General features: G+C 33.1%; 1 protein-coding gene across 1 annotated transcript; it reads left to right on the forward strand.

Moving 5' to 3' along the window:
• Positions 1-14,524: 14,524 nt before the first annotated feature.
• On the forward strand, positions 14,525-15,258 carry LOC145053618 (uncharacterized). The gene has a single exon (XM_079001695.1). The coding sequence runs from the start codon at positions 14,607-14,609 to the stop codon at positions 15,114-15,116; it is 510 nt and encodes a 169-aa protein (XP_078857821.1). The 5' UTR covers positions 14,525-14,606; the 3' UTR covers positions 15,117-15,258.
• The last annotated feature ends 805 nt before the right edge of the window (positions 15,259-16,063 follow it).

A 16,063-nucleotide genomic window follows, 5' to 3' on the forward strand; every position in this document is an offset into this window, starting at 1 on the left:
TGATGGACCATGACGTGACCTTTATTGATATTCTTATTGCTGCTGAATTAGAAATGATTTGGCGCACTGGTCGAGCAAATTTGTCTGATAAATCAATATCCTAAGGGCAATGGCAACATTGGAAGTCCATAAAATTTTTCTCTACGCAAGAGAAAGGCTAAGCTTGACATAGTCCCATGTACCATTCCACAAGAGTCCATATGTTTCTACTGCCAAAAGAAGGGGCATTGGTTGTGAAACTACCCTGACTACCTGAGAGATCTAAGAGATGGGAGAGTCAATATGTATGACTTTGTTTCAGGTACAATCCACTATCTAACTCCATTAAGTTTCTATTCGGAGATTCTTAATACATGATGTGATAATATTACATTTCGATGTTTTGAAGGATCGAAGAAAAGAAAGGAAGCTTAAAGGAAGGAGCGAGCTGAATCTGATCGCGAAGAAATGGATTACGATCGCATGGATTCGATCATCGGGTTTTTGAGCTGCTGCTTAGAGTTATGATATATTGCTTAGAAATATGTAATAGCATAGTTTTTCATTTGCTTTGTAAGGATATATTTTTCCGCAATAAAATAAATTTTGATTTTATCTTATTTATATTTCCTATCAATGGCAATTGTGAAAATTGATGCTTGTGTGTTTCCATTATAAGCAATATTAAGTGGATGTGATTCTTAGTTATGTTATTTATGGTAGTATCGTAATTTTCTAAGTAAGGAAAGATTCCCATCACCCAAGTTTCAATTGGAAGAAGCTTGGAATCATATGATTTGAATCATGTGATGTATGGAAATCTTGGTACTTCGAAATTTTTTAAGGCTAATTTCTTGACAAAGAGTCAAGTGAAGGACTAGGAGATCGAGTTCACAATGTTGTACACTAGTCAAGTCCACCATAAATAACAATAACTTTATTCATGATGATTTACTAAAAGTCTAGAAAATATGGTTATACTTACAAGATTTAGTATGATCCTGAATCATTGAAAAGTTTCAGTGAATGGCAGAACGAATAAGAAGAATAAATAAAGACAGAAAGATAAATGTTTCTCTCTAAGAAGAAGGGAGAGTACTTTTGTATCGTGTTTCATGATCGTCTTAATTCATCCTCTAAGGACATCTTAGTAAACTAGTTTGGATAAGAAGAGGAATCATGAATTGTTGTAGCGATTAAGTCAATAAGATGAATTGTACTTCGTGCCAAAATCAAGTCTTAAAGTCATACTCCAAGATTGTGACTTGAGTGACATAATCTTAAGTGGAAATGTTCTTTTACACATTTTGGTAAGTTGCGATGTCTTGGATAAGACAAAGACCAACCAGTACCAAATTACGTGTAGTTTTGTCTTAATAAAGACACACACCAACTCTTGAATATTTGTTTTGTCAAGAAATGTTTCTTGATAAGAGAATCTTATATGTCAAGAGGTCAGTGGGAGTCTAAATGATCTTGAAAAAGGTTCAAGAACAAATCAAGAAAAAAACTAATCGATAATCACTAGTACACGACTTGAGGTTTATAACCTATCGTGTTGACATAATTTTGTTTCTATGTCATTCCAGTTTGGTCAACTATGTATATGATTTCTATTAGTTCTCAAGTGGGCTGCATATGGGCAAGGCACCTTGATCAATAGAAGGTACATTGATAGGTAGGGGTGAGCTGCTCAATAACTTGGAAGCAATGGTGGGACCCTTGATGACAAGAGATTAAGAATGAACAAGTTCTGTCCATAAGAGTTTAAATTTGTCACAAACATTATCTTTCGATTATGGTTATGGCAAATTCACTTGGATAGGAACACATACACCAAAAAATCTAAGTGTCATAAGGTTTCTCTCTTTCATGAAAATGATTGTGAGGAAACGCTTTCACTAAGAGAGATTTTAAGGAGATAGCGATTATGTAAATTGCATCCTCAAATTCGATTATGATTACGACATCCATCTTCATAGTTCGAATTGTGAGATTAGTATGAACATTTGGGACTTGGTAAAATAAGTTCTGAATTAGTATAGACATGCATGTCAACTGTCTAAGGAAAGGTGTGTGGTTTTGAGAAGCTTAGATAAAGGCTTATCGAAGCACATCGTATTAGAAACAATGAACTTTGGAAGTCAATAGGTATTGTTTTCTAGAAGTTTGGCTGGTTTCTAAATACGTGTCAAAGCTAGTGGGAGCATAAATGTTATGTTGGAATGGATATAATCATCATGTTAGTGGGAGCATGATTATTATTTAAGTATTGCAAGTTGGCAATATTAATTATAGAAAAACAAAAGTTTCACTTTGCAAAGTTGCAGGGGTAGAAAAGTTGTTTTTGCTATAATTAAGGGAGAGAATGTTATACTTCGTTTCCAATCTAAAAGCTTAGATCGAGAAATTTTAATTGTATTTAGTCAAGGGTATATTTATTATTAGCATTCTCGAAATACGATTATGATTACGGCATCCCTCTTCATAGTTCGAATTTTGAGAACACGGAAAATAGAAATATTATGACGATATTAAAGTAAGAAACTGGTAAAGTATCACGTTTTCCATTATGAATCGTATCCCATACGCGTCGGGTATAGGATCGATTGCATATGCTGTAATATTCGACCATTCTAAAATTTTCCAAATGCCTAGGGCATTCAAAGGGAAAAAGGAAATAGAACCGGTTTTGACTAAGACAATTAAACAACTGCCAAGGACAATCCAAGGTTCGCCAAGGATTGGTTGCTTGTCGACAGTTGAGAGTATAGTCATGGATGGACCATATTGACATTATTATGAATAGATAAGATTATATTTAAAATGAGTTGTCATATGGAAAATATGGAAATGTTTCCATATGTGGGAGTTGGATGTTAAGAATCTATGTCTAGATTAGAGAAACTTTTATGCAAGAAGGATGTTCAAAGGAATGTACTTTGAATGTGAGACTTCCTGTCTATGGAATTGTCTTGCAACAATCTCCAATAGAGGACTTTGTAATTTCATTGGCAAAAGTCTTTATGACTTTGGTGTTGTGACATTACAAAAGGATCATTGCATAAAATGTTAGAATCTAACATATTTTGTAAGTGGCAAGAATTTGGTAAACATAGTGTGCATGCTAAGAGCATAGGACAATTGTTGTTATAATTCAAGCAATAAGTTGATTACCCGAAACATTATACAATGAATAATGTGTAATCAATATGGTGATTAAATAAAAGGAGTTTTATTTATACTCAAAAGTTTGGGGCCATATTGGATTCGATTATTATTGTGTTTCACTTTGCATGTTTTGACTTCCTGAATAATAAGATTATTCAAACCCTCCACAGTCGCTCATTCTTTGGAAGTAGGAATGAAAGAAGACTGTCATGAATATGTCTGTAGATTGTCTAAAGTATTTTAGACATAACAAAAGTTTGTTGTAGGGTTCATGAGTGCTGCTATAAGACCAACTCTGATCTCAAGACAAAGAGGATGGTCACACTCTTATCAACATGTCCTTTCTTCGTTATCCTTTAACAACACCAAAAAGAACAACATATAGAAAATACATTGTTCTGTGATAACCAGGGATCATAATGAATTCGAACAACCCAGAAATCACGTATAGACAAATTTAAATCCAAAAACTGAAATACAAAAAAGAAAAACAAATACCCCCATAGTCGAAAATCTGTGATTTGACTTCAGTAAAGAAGATGAACATACCAATGAATCATATTATTAATTAGTATTTAATCAGAAATTAATTAGGAATTAATTTTGGGATTAAATGAATTAATTAAAAGTACAGGGGCTGTTTTGTAATTATTTGATAGTTGAGACTTTGGGCCATTGGATCATCTTTATTAAGGCTTGAACGAAAATCCTAGAAGGATCTAGGAGTTTTCGTCGAAGGGCTTAAGGAAAGGAGTCCATGGACTTGCTTAGGCCCTAAGTTAAGGGATTAGGGTTTCCACATTGAAACCCTAGCTAGCCTCAAGTATAAATAGCCCCCTAGGCTTAGGAATTCAGCCAACCCTTGGGAAAACCCTTCCATAACCGAATTTTGGAGCTTAGTACCCTTCCTCCTCTCTCTCATATCAATCCTCTCACCCAAGTGTGTTTATGAGCCATTAGAGGTACTACACTTGTGGTACTTGCTTTCAAAACCTAAGGAGATTCAAGGAACTAGTTGTTATTACTATATAACAACAAAAGGTATGTATTCTATTCTCCTATGAGGATTTCGAAAATAGTAGGAGCATGCCAGGTTTCTTTTTGTGTTCACAGAGTTGTATAACTAATAGTGAAAACATAGATCCAACTCTAGGGTTGCATGCACACATAGGAATGTTTGTATAAAACCTATCACTTATCCCATCAACTTTTCCTTCCTATTTATTCATGGGACTGAAAACATATCCTCACTTCTTCATCGTCAACAAAAAACAAATCTTTTTCTCCCAAGATCATCAAACCGAGAACCTTGTTTTCTCTCATATAGTCATATATCTTACAAAAATTCACCATTTCCTCCTTTGGATCTTGCTAATTTTACTTGGTGTTCTTCATCCTTTCAAGAAATCATCATCTATCGTCTTAAACTCCAACCGAAAATACTCACATCTTCTTTGTTTCACCAAGAACACACTTGGATCCTCTGACCGAAAACGCAAAGGCTGGCCGAAAACCCCAAACAGCCTCACGGTTTAATTCTAACACTCCTTTTGTAAGTGATTCTTACATCTTAGGGTATTCCATAGCATAGTTATCACTATACTTGTTAATTATGTTCATATATATTGCATGAAAATGCTATTAGGACTCGGTTTTGTTACGGGATCTTACTTGTGGAATTAACACTACCATTTCGGATCTTCACTAGAATACTCACATAAGGTGAGTTCATACCCCTGTGTATTTACTATTTTTCACTGTTTTAGGGGGAGGGGGGGGGGGATACAAGTCTAACAAAAGAATATTGTGTTTACAAATAAATGATTGCTAAATATTTCTAAAATGACTTTAACTTACTGAAACTCTTTTAAATATCGTTAAACTCCATTAAATGTTTTATAAACTGTTTTTAACTTATATTTTACCAAGATCATATATATATATATATATATATATATATATATATATATATATATATATATATATATATATATATATACACACTAGGTTATAACCTGTGATAACCACCACGACTACAAAATTAAATGAATTTTTATAGTTAAAAATCATAACTATTATCCAATTATTTTCAAAAAGTTATTAAATAAAAGAATTATGTGATTGTCAAGTAACTTAATAATAGTTGATTCAAATTGAAATTATTTTTTAAGATACAAGGAGACATTATTTATGTGTAAGTTAATAAAAAAAAATAATGATATTATAAAATAAAATATAAATTCTTGATTATAAAGTAAAACAAACATATTGCTATTCCCCCACCAAATAAATAAATAAGAATAGAGCTTACAATGGTATTTATTGAAAAGTTTGTAAACTGCATTGCTATTTCTAAAACATATTAGAAAGTATGTTGCGATATTACATAAAGTAGTTGTGATGTTAATTTGCAACTAATATATGCCATCTCATGGTGAACCACAATGGTATTGAAAAAATAAATATAACCAATAGGTGCTACTGTGCTAACCATGTGATTAAACATTTGCATGAAAGGCTCCTGTTATTTATTTATTTTTCAAAATATACCCTTTTACTTTGAAAGTATAATGCCATAATTATCTAATGCAATGCAAATTCCAAAGTACCATGCCAAAAAAATTTATTTGCAAGAAAATATAATATTATATTATAATGCAAATTAATAATTATGTAAGGCAATGTAAGTTATCATAATCCAGTGCTAAAAACATATTAGAGGGATGGTGTTTGTCTAAAAGATCACATGAATGGTCATTTCAATGTACGATATTATGAAAAACAAATTTTTAAAAGTAAAAAATAGGAACATGTGTTTATCTAAATATCGTATTTATCCTTTTTAATCTTTAAAATATTATATTTACGTAAATATATTTTATAATGATATTAAACAATTTATAATAAATTTATAGATTTTAAAATCATTATAATTTAAAAATACATAATAGATTTACCATATTACCCTTAAATATGAAAACCATTAAATAAATTGACCTGATTTCCGTAACCTTTATCACATTAACCCTGATCACTTACACAAATACAAACTCCAAAAGCTTCATTGTTGTTTGCAAGAAGCTCAGACCTCACTACCACTTTCATTCAACCAATTGAAGTAGCTTTATGTCATAATTGGTTCCTTGAAGAACCCATAATTATGGTTCTCTATTGAACTTTTCCATATATATATATATATATATATATATATATATATATATATATATATATATATATATATATATATATATATATAAGCTACTTCAATCAGATATACATTCCCTTTTGTAACATGTCGAGCAAAGGGGATACTTTCACGAATAATTCATATTAAACAAAATACAAATATAAATTATAATAGCTATAATTTATGGAACTTTCACAATATTTTCACTGGTCAGTTATACAAGACAAAATTGCAAAAATGGTCCCTGTGGTTGGCAAATTTATGTGCTTTTGGTCCAAAACGAAATGTTGGTGCACCACAGGTCCAAAATTGAATCTTTCTATTGTTTTTGGTCCCTATCAACATAAAAAGACTATTATACCCTTATATTTGATTTTTAATTTTGTTTTTATATTTAATCAAATGTTTTTCATTAATTAAAATTGAGAAAAAGACCCATCTCTCTCTCTTGAAAGTTCTTGTGAAAGTCAACTTGCTAGATAGCATTTGTTTTTGTCTCTTTCTTTTGAACACCACCATCTACTGCCATTAAAATCCGTCAAGCAAGCCTCAAAACACCACCATCTACTGCCTTCCTCCGGTTTTGGGAGCTTGCCACCAAAAACCATCAGGAACCGTTGCTGTCTCCATCAATAACCACCATCGGTGTTTGATCACAGTGAATCACCATCAAACCTCATCCCATATCCTACTCCATCTCGACCCTCGTCTTTCTCAGTGAGCCTAAACAAGGACGAAGCATCATAAGGTTGTCGGACCAGCTCCCTGCCGCTGGAGCTCTTTCCTCCACCAACAAATATCGTCGTCACCGCTACTTCTTCCATCCACCATACCCAGCTCCGTTCGCCTCCATCCTCATCGAGCTTGTCGGAACAGGAAATGGAAGCAGCGAAGCTACCATTACCGCCCACTGTCGCTGCTAATGTGGAGCTCCGACACCACCGCTGTCGCCTGCTGCTGTTGCCACCAACCGTCTCCGAACTGCCACCATCCCTGTCGTCATAGTAAGCTTCATCCACACCCCTCAGTTTTCAAACCAATAACATTCTATGTTCGATCGACCAACTGAAATTAAGAGACCATGGGTCTCGTCTGTAAAGCACGATTGGTAACGGAAAGAAGACGATATGTTCTTCTTCTTCGTCGTCTTCAGATCCCCTTCTTCTTCAATTTCATCATCATCAACTTCATTTCACACAAATACCTCATCAGAAACCTTAATTTCATCGTCATCGTCATCATGTTCTTCTTCTTCGTCATTTCTTCATATACTTTCATATCCAACACCGGCTCTGCAAAACTCGAGAACCCTAAATTCCTCGATTCGATCCTCGCAACACTAACTCGTATTTTCTTCGTATCATCAATGGCGAACAGATCCGATAGAGTTGCTCCGTCGCAACCCTAATTTAATCACCAGCATGCTTGCTCCGTCGCAGACGACCAGAAATTAAAGTGGCAGGGAAGGAGTTAGCGAGGAGAGGCCAGAGGGTGGTGTTGGGTAAGGGTTTGATGGGAGTGTAGATGGCTGGAAATTGGGATGACGATTGAGAGAGAGAGAGAGAGAGAGAGAGAGAGAGAATGTTTATTAATAATAAAACATTAAATTAAATACAAAAAATATAAAAAATGTATCAGAAGGGCATATTCGTCATTTCAGGTTGGGTTTGGACTAAAAACACACAAAAATGTTAATCATAGGGACCAAAACCACACAAGATATCTAAAATTGGACTAGTGGTGCACCAACATTTCGTTTTGGACCAAAACTACAGAATTTTGCCAACCACAGGGACCATTTTTGCAATTTTGTCACTCTCGTACAAATACTTTACATTCAAATACACTAGAAAAGGATCATACTATCAATTCATTTATTCCAGAATATCTTTTCATCATTATTATACACGTAAGTGTCAATATGGTTTTTGTGAGACAAAGTTCACTCACTTAATTATTTAAGCAATACTTTTAAAGACCTGATAATTATAACCAGAATCTCCTGACAGAGAGCGAGACAAATGTGTATAGAGCTATACGTGATTGACAATCCCGCACTCAGACTATTCGCTACAGTTAGGCTGATATGCCTACGAGTGACAAATATCGTTACAGCTCTAACGCCCGTAAAGCGTTGTATCAGGCTTACTAGTCTTAGTATGGTTATAATTGTTGGATTAGTGTCTAAGTCCATAACTATTTTGGTATGTACTTGACCCGATGGTGCATGGTCCTTTTGGGTTGCCTTCACCAAAGCAACTTGATTGGAGAAATAAATAGAGAGAGAGGTTATTATGATTTATTAATATGTTATAAGAATAATATATTAAAGGAGAAATCATATTTGTTTAATTAATATTGGTCGATAATTAATTAAGAATTAATTTTGTGATCAAGTGTAATTAATTAAACTAGAGGGGCTGATTTGTAATTATGTGATAGTTACAAAATAAGGTAAGGATTATCTTATAAGTATGGTGGACGAATTTAAGGTTGGAAAGCCTTAGAATTCGAGTATGATAAGGATTCAAGGATTATCTTATTGGTTGCTTAATGGATAATCAACTAGATAAGGATAATGACTGAAACCCTATCTCTACACCTATATAAACACCCCTAGGGTCATGAATTCGAGTATCCCTTCCCAAGAAGTCTTAGAGACGAATTCTAACCTCCCTCCTCTCTCTTTATACATTCTCCACTTGCTTATGGTGTTTGTAAGCCATTAGAGGAGTGACACTTGTGACTCTCAGCTTTCCAAGGTCAATTCAAGGAGGAATTAGATTGTTATTGCTATATAACAATCAAGGTATGTTCTTAAACCTATTTACATGTGAATTCTGATTTCCATATGCTAGAATTAGAGTTCAAAGTCTTGGATTCAAAGTATGTACAATAGAGAAACCTAGATCCAAGCATTAGGGTTTGTATGAGCACATAGGATGTCTTATGACCAAAACCCATCAATAATAACTCACAAAAAGATATGAACAATACGATTAGTGTATGAATAATTAAACCAAAGAGTACAAATACAACGTACTGGTTTTACAATAATACGATTTACAGTATAATACTACCACTTACAAAGTTACAATTACAGCTGGTGGAATCAGGCACACTCACAATTACAGGGTTTTCAAAGAATAAAATTACAACATACTAGTTATAACAAAGAGAAACATAAACAATACATAAAACATTTATTTTTATAGTTTTATTGTGAACTAAAACTATGTTACACTATTTTATAGTACAACAACAACTACACAGAACAGTTTCATGGTATTAAAACTACTTTTCAGTTATATTAGAAAATATTGAATTTTCTGGAACAATAAACATGATTACGATTTCAAGAAACAAACAACAAGCTTCTAAACATAAATGCTTATGAACCCACCAACTTAAATGTTGATACTCTCTTTTTCAAAATACTTGTATTCTCAGGGAACCAGTAGACATGTACATTTCCAGGATTTTGAGAAGACGAAGCAGTATAGAGTCATATCTTCTATCTTTTGCTATATATAACTTTTGATGTCAGAAATACAATGACTTGAACGCTTATGTAAAAACTTATACATTATTAATGCAATGGTTGTTGTACTTCGATTACTATGATGCATGTGTTGTGATACTTAACATGAAGTCATCCACCCCTGGACGTTTCCGCCGCTCCGGTTTGGGGGTGTGACAAGTTGAAAGTCTTTACTTTAGACTCGTATCAACATTACTAGAACAAGTGGGTACCAATAAAAACAATTTGTTTTAATTTGAAGGAAGCATTGGAAAGGATTCCACACTTAAGTAACAACACTATTAAAACTAGGGATGAGAATTTGGCCCGTAAACCCGAACAGAACCAAAACCCGAACCGAACCGAACTGAATTAAGTCTGAACAAACAATTCGATTAAGGTTTTGGGTATCTATATTATAGTTATTCGGTTATCGGGTTATTCGGTTAGAGTTACCCAAATAAGAGCTTATTTAGTTCTAAATACCCAACCCGAATAAGCATTCCTCACCTTCTTTCTCTTATCGACATAAATCAAAATCACGATTCATACTCATGTCCTCGTCGTTCATAATAGAAAAAAAAACCCTACGCTCGTTCTCATCGTTTCAAGATCGATCAATCTTCTCAACTATTTCCAAACTCGAAATCACATATGTTCGATCCTTCCTTTTGTTTCAGAATTTCAAAAATCGACCCTTCCTATTGTCTCCAAGGATTCACAAATTCCTACTTTGTCTAGTCATGAAAAATTAGATGTCAAATCAAGAAACTCAAGTAAGAAATTAATTCTCATTATGTTAATCTACTATGTAAATGTTATTCTTTCAATGTGTTATTGTGTTATGTTAGTATTTGAATGTTTTACGTTGATGTATAAAAGTACATTGTTATTCTATTATTCGGGTTATAGAAACTTAATATAGTTTATTCGGGTTTTTTCGGTTATATTAGGTCCTTAATCGTCTTATACATGTTATTCGGTTAATAACTGAACCGGACCGATTAATACGCGAACCAAACCGAACCCGCATTGGTTAATCGGTTTTGTTTTCAGTTCATGCAATTACCCTTATTCAGTTTTCGGGTTATTCAGGTTCGGTTCGGTTCCGACTGGGGATGAAAGTGGGTCCAAACCCGGACCGGATGGACCTGGACCCGGAAAACCCAGAACCGGTTAACGGGATTTTATAGAACCGGAAACCGGACCAATATATAGGAACCGGTTCCGGTTCGGTTCCTGATAAAGTGGGTCTAGAACCGGAAAACCCGGAAACATCAAAGTGGGTACGTTGGAACCGGAAAACCCGAAAAAACCGGAATTTTTTGGTAATTACTTACTACTTAGTGGGTTGAACTTTGAAAATTTTCATATTGATATCCCGACTTTGGGGGACTGTAACTCATTGAATACGAAACCAAAATTAACAAAATTATAGTTTAAAACCATGTACAAACTCTAAAATACACTCTAGAAAAACCCGCATGTCAATCCAACTTTAAACAAATGAGATATGCTTATGTTAATATTCTCACATAATACATAGTACAAAAACAAATAGCTGAAAAATTGAAAATTTTCAGTTTTGATATCCCGACTTCGGAGGACTGTAGATCATTGAATGTTAAACCAAAAATGACAAAATTATAGTCTAAACTAATGTACAAACTGTAAACTAGAAGTTTTAAAAAACCACATGTCAATCCGACTTCAAACGAATTAGATATGCATGTTTTGAAACTTTCATCGAATACAAAAAAAACTGAAAAACTAAAAACTTCCAACTTTGATATCTCGACTTTGGAGGACTGTAAGTCAATGAATATAAAACTAAAAATGACAAATTTATAGTCTAAAATCATGTACAAACTCTAAACTACATGTTGGAAAAACTCGTATGTCAATTGGAGTTGAAACGAATAAGATATGCATCTTTTAAACGTTTCAAAAAAACCGATTCCGACCCTAAAAGTGGTTCTGGTTCCAAAAACCGGTTCCGGTTTTTAGACCCGGTTTACCCGAACCCGATGGACCCAAACCCGGATTACCCGGAACCCGGGTAAAGCCAATTTTTAAACCCGGAACCGGACCCGGTTCTACATATTCCGGTACTAACGGTTCCGGTTTCGATCCGATTCCGGTTCCGATCCGGTTTTCCGGTTCTAAATCTCATCCCTAGTTCCGACCATAACATCCCTAATTAAAATAGTGTGTGATTGTCAAATACACAGCTTGCTAGCATTGTAGAGCTTCGGAGGAAATGATTCCGGACCATTTACTTGTCACGTGTAACTTGATGAAGACAGTTTGTGAACAGATTCGTATATGGTGCAGGTTTGAGCCTTGTACAACCAATACATTTTCTGAATAACATTTCCCAACCAACAGATCACATCAATCTTCATTTCGAGTTGCTGGCTCACTTGTATTTTCTTGTCTAGAAACTTGCTAGTACTACAAGGTAATAAAAAATTCTCTAGCAGTTTAAAAAAATTTACATCTGGCTCACTGTTATTTTTTTGTCCAACTTATTCGACAGCTGTTAAAAAAACTAATTTGTAAAAAATTATATAAATATTTTTTAATATAACGGAACCCAACTCATTCTGAAAAACTAATTTTCTGGTCTGCCCAACTTGCCCTCTCATTATATATATTAAATGTTTAAGAGCTTGCCAACTACATTGAATGACAAGGGCGGTTATTGGTTGGCCCTAACACCTACTTGCCCACCTCTTGAAATTTATGACTTTAATTGTATCGACTGTATCGATAATTAATTTACTTATCTACCCTTTCTTTTTCTAGTTACTTTTATATTGAAAACACGATAGCCCATCGGCCATACGGAAGTAAGCTTTCTTCGTCAATAAGACATCCCAATTTTAATTATGTTAGACGCTATTAAATGTTCTAATAAAAATACTAGAAACTTCTATCGATAAATTAGTTCAAATATATATATGAAACTTTTAAAATATTTTTTAGAAAGGCAAACGTATACTCTATTCTACTTCTAAATTATATATTCTTCTACAATAAGATTTAAACCCGTAACTTAAGATTGAGAGACATCTTTCACCAATATTTAATACCGTTAGATTAGAAGCTTTGATAACAAATTTAAAGCTAGTCAAACAAGATTGCAAAACCAATTTTCAAAAGAAAAAAAGATTATAGTTTCATTAAGAAGTTTGAATATTGGCTAAATATTTTAAAACTCTTTTAAAAATAATACACTGTAAAGTAGAATTTGTATTTGTCATGTCAAAGTCGTCAAGATCAGAATCTTACGTATGATCGTTTTTAGGTTTTGCAAGATCGGGATTGGGATCTTAAGATCCTACAAAAAAAAAAAAAAAAAAAACATAATTTTAACTTGTAATTTTACACACTCAGTTTTCCATTCAAAATCTATAAAAAACATCAAAACATTAGTCACAACTCACAACACAAAATGATAAACGGTAAATTGATAAAGGGTAAAAGACATAAAAAGGTAAATTCATTTTTTATCATTAAAAAAAATCAAGGAAAGTTAGGATCGAAGCGGATCTTGATCTTATGATCTTACCTATGATCCTACCCCGAATACAATCCGTATACGGTCCAACTCACCTTTCAAACCTAGGATCATAGGATTGTATGATTTTACGATAAGATCGCGATTTTGACAACCTTATTTCATGTCTTGTAATGACTAAACAAGCATAAATAAATAATATTAAAATAGGTTTAACTTTAACAATATTTATTTTAAAACAATAAAATGTAAAACCCATTTGATTTATTTTTTAGGAGTAGATAAATTGGTGTCTGTCACACTACATTACTCAAAGTAGGACGAAAGTGACAATATCCAAGTTTTCTCTTTTTCTTGTTTGTTATAATGTATTTTAAAAATAGTTACTCAAATTAGAAAGAGACTTAATATAAACAAGTGATAAAATACTTTTGAGTTATATATATATATACTTTTAAAGCCAAAGATTAAATAATAAAAATATTTCTAATTTCAAGTAAAGGCCTCAGTTTTACTGGAAAAACTATATCAACGTCGTCTTGTCACGCCCCGTGCCTAATAACAATGTCATGAGGCTTTTCGTAATAAAGTAGCGCATCACGTCATGACACACGCCATAGCGCCTTTTAAACACACACACACACACACACACACACACATATATATATATATATATATATATATGTGTGTGTGTGTGTGTGTGTGTTTAAAAGGCGCTATGGCGTGTGTCATGACGTGATGCGCTACTTCATTACGAAAAGCCTCATGACATTGTTATTAGGCACGGGGCGTGACAAGACGACGTTGATATAGTTTTTCCAGTAAAACTGAGGCCTTTACTTGAAATTAGAAATATTTTTATTATTTAATCTTTGGCTTTAAAAGTTATTTTTTGGTAAGATGTTATAAACATGGAGTTTGTTAAGAACCTGAAAAGTGAAAATATATGATTAAAATAGAAAAGTCAATTCTATCAAAAAGACAAAAACCCTTCTGCGATGTCGTTTTAGTATGTTACATCTATGTATTTTTTTATTATTATTTTTTTAAGCGTATCTAGAAAAGAATTTAAAAATGGCATATTCGTAATTACGACATGGACCTTGACCGATTATACACGGATCGAATTATATAAGAAGCATAACCCCTTTCCATACATTCATCCCAAACCGCAAGAACAAACAAAGATCTATAAAACCAAATTCCCAATCCAAATTAAACCAAAAATGTCTCTAGTGACAGACGAAATTAGAGCATCTGCTTCAGAAGTCTACCATGGGGATGCAATCTGTCAAGAAAAATCTAAGTTTCTGCTCACAGAAATGTCACTTCCCAATGGTCTCTTGCCTTTAGAAGACATCGAGGAATGTGGTTATGTGAAAGACACCGGCTTTGTGTGGCTTAAGCAAAAGAAAGAGAAGAAACACAAGTTTGAAAAAATCGGAAAGCTTGTATCATATGGAACAGAAGTAACGGCGACCATAGAGAAGGGGAAGATCAAGAAACTTACGGGTGTTAAGACTAAGGAGCTTATGTTGTGGATCACACTTAGTGATATAACTGTTAATGAATCCAACCCTGATAAGATCAGTTTCCAGGCCACTTCTGGCTTATATAGAACTTTTCCAGTGTCGGCTTTTCAAGTTGAGGATGTGAAGAAAGATGTGGGTGTGGCAAAGGATGCTAAAGTAGTTGAAGGGGATGTGACTAAGGAAACCCAAGTCAAGGAGGTTTGAGTAAGTGTTTTGCACAATAATAATTAAATATAATGAAGTTTACATTATATATATAGCACGCAAGTAATCCTTTTTTTATGAATTTCACTTTATGATGTATCATCTTATCAATAATGAAAGATCTACTGGTTCATGTTTAGAAGTATGAGTTTTGTTATCGGATTTCTTTCTATAATGTATTCTTCCTATATTATAACCAAATATAATGATATTTTGATCGTATACCTTTACACTTTTAGAGCATCTAATAGGAGATTTTTGAAAGAAAAAAAAAAATCATTTTGAAAAAATAACATGAAAAAAATTTCTTCTTTATAATAGGAGTTTTTTCATTTAAAGTTTTTTCACCAAAGCTAATAAATTTACAAATTTTTTGTGAGAACTTTTTCAATTATTATGTTAAACTAACAATATAGTAAGCTTAATATGGATGTGATTAAATTTGATGAACTATGTATAAGATAAACAAACAATATAGTAACCTTCATATGGATGCTATTTAATAGAATAAACTATATATAAAGGTTGTTCGATATGTTTTTTTTATTGGAGTCTGGTTTTTGACTAGGTCATATTCAGAGCTCGATACCACAATTATTTAATTCCAACTCGTTCATGTAGCCTTTGGTGTGCCTTTTACCGGTCAGTAAAAATTGTCTCAAATAAGAGGTGATGGTTCAAGTCTCGTTAATAGAGATAGGTGGTTTTAGAAGTATGTTAGTTTACCGGTTCAAAAAAAACTATTAAACAACCTCTAAGTATTAATTTTTTTAATTTAAATATTAATGACTTAGCAAGTTAAGTTTAGAAAATATTATTTGCCACATTGATTCCTAATTGTTATAAATTTACTATAATTTATTTTTGTTTTAATTTCCTGACCTTTTCTCAACATTGTTTCTAAAAAGAGAAACATGATCAATAACACTCACACACACGATTTAGTA

Source organism: Lactuca serriola, chromosome 5 (genome assembly GCF_051521515.1).
Source record: "Lactuca serriola cultivar US96UC23 chromosome 5, Lser_US96UC23_V15, whole genome shotgun sequence".
NCBI lineage: Eukaryota > Viridiplantae > Streptophyta > Magnoliopsida > Asterales > Asteraceae > Lactuca > Lactuca serriola.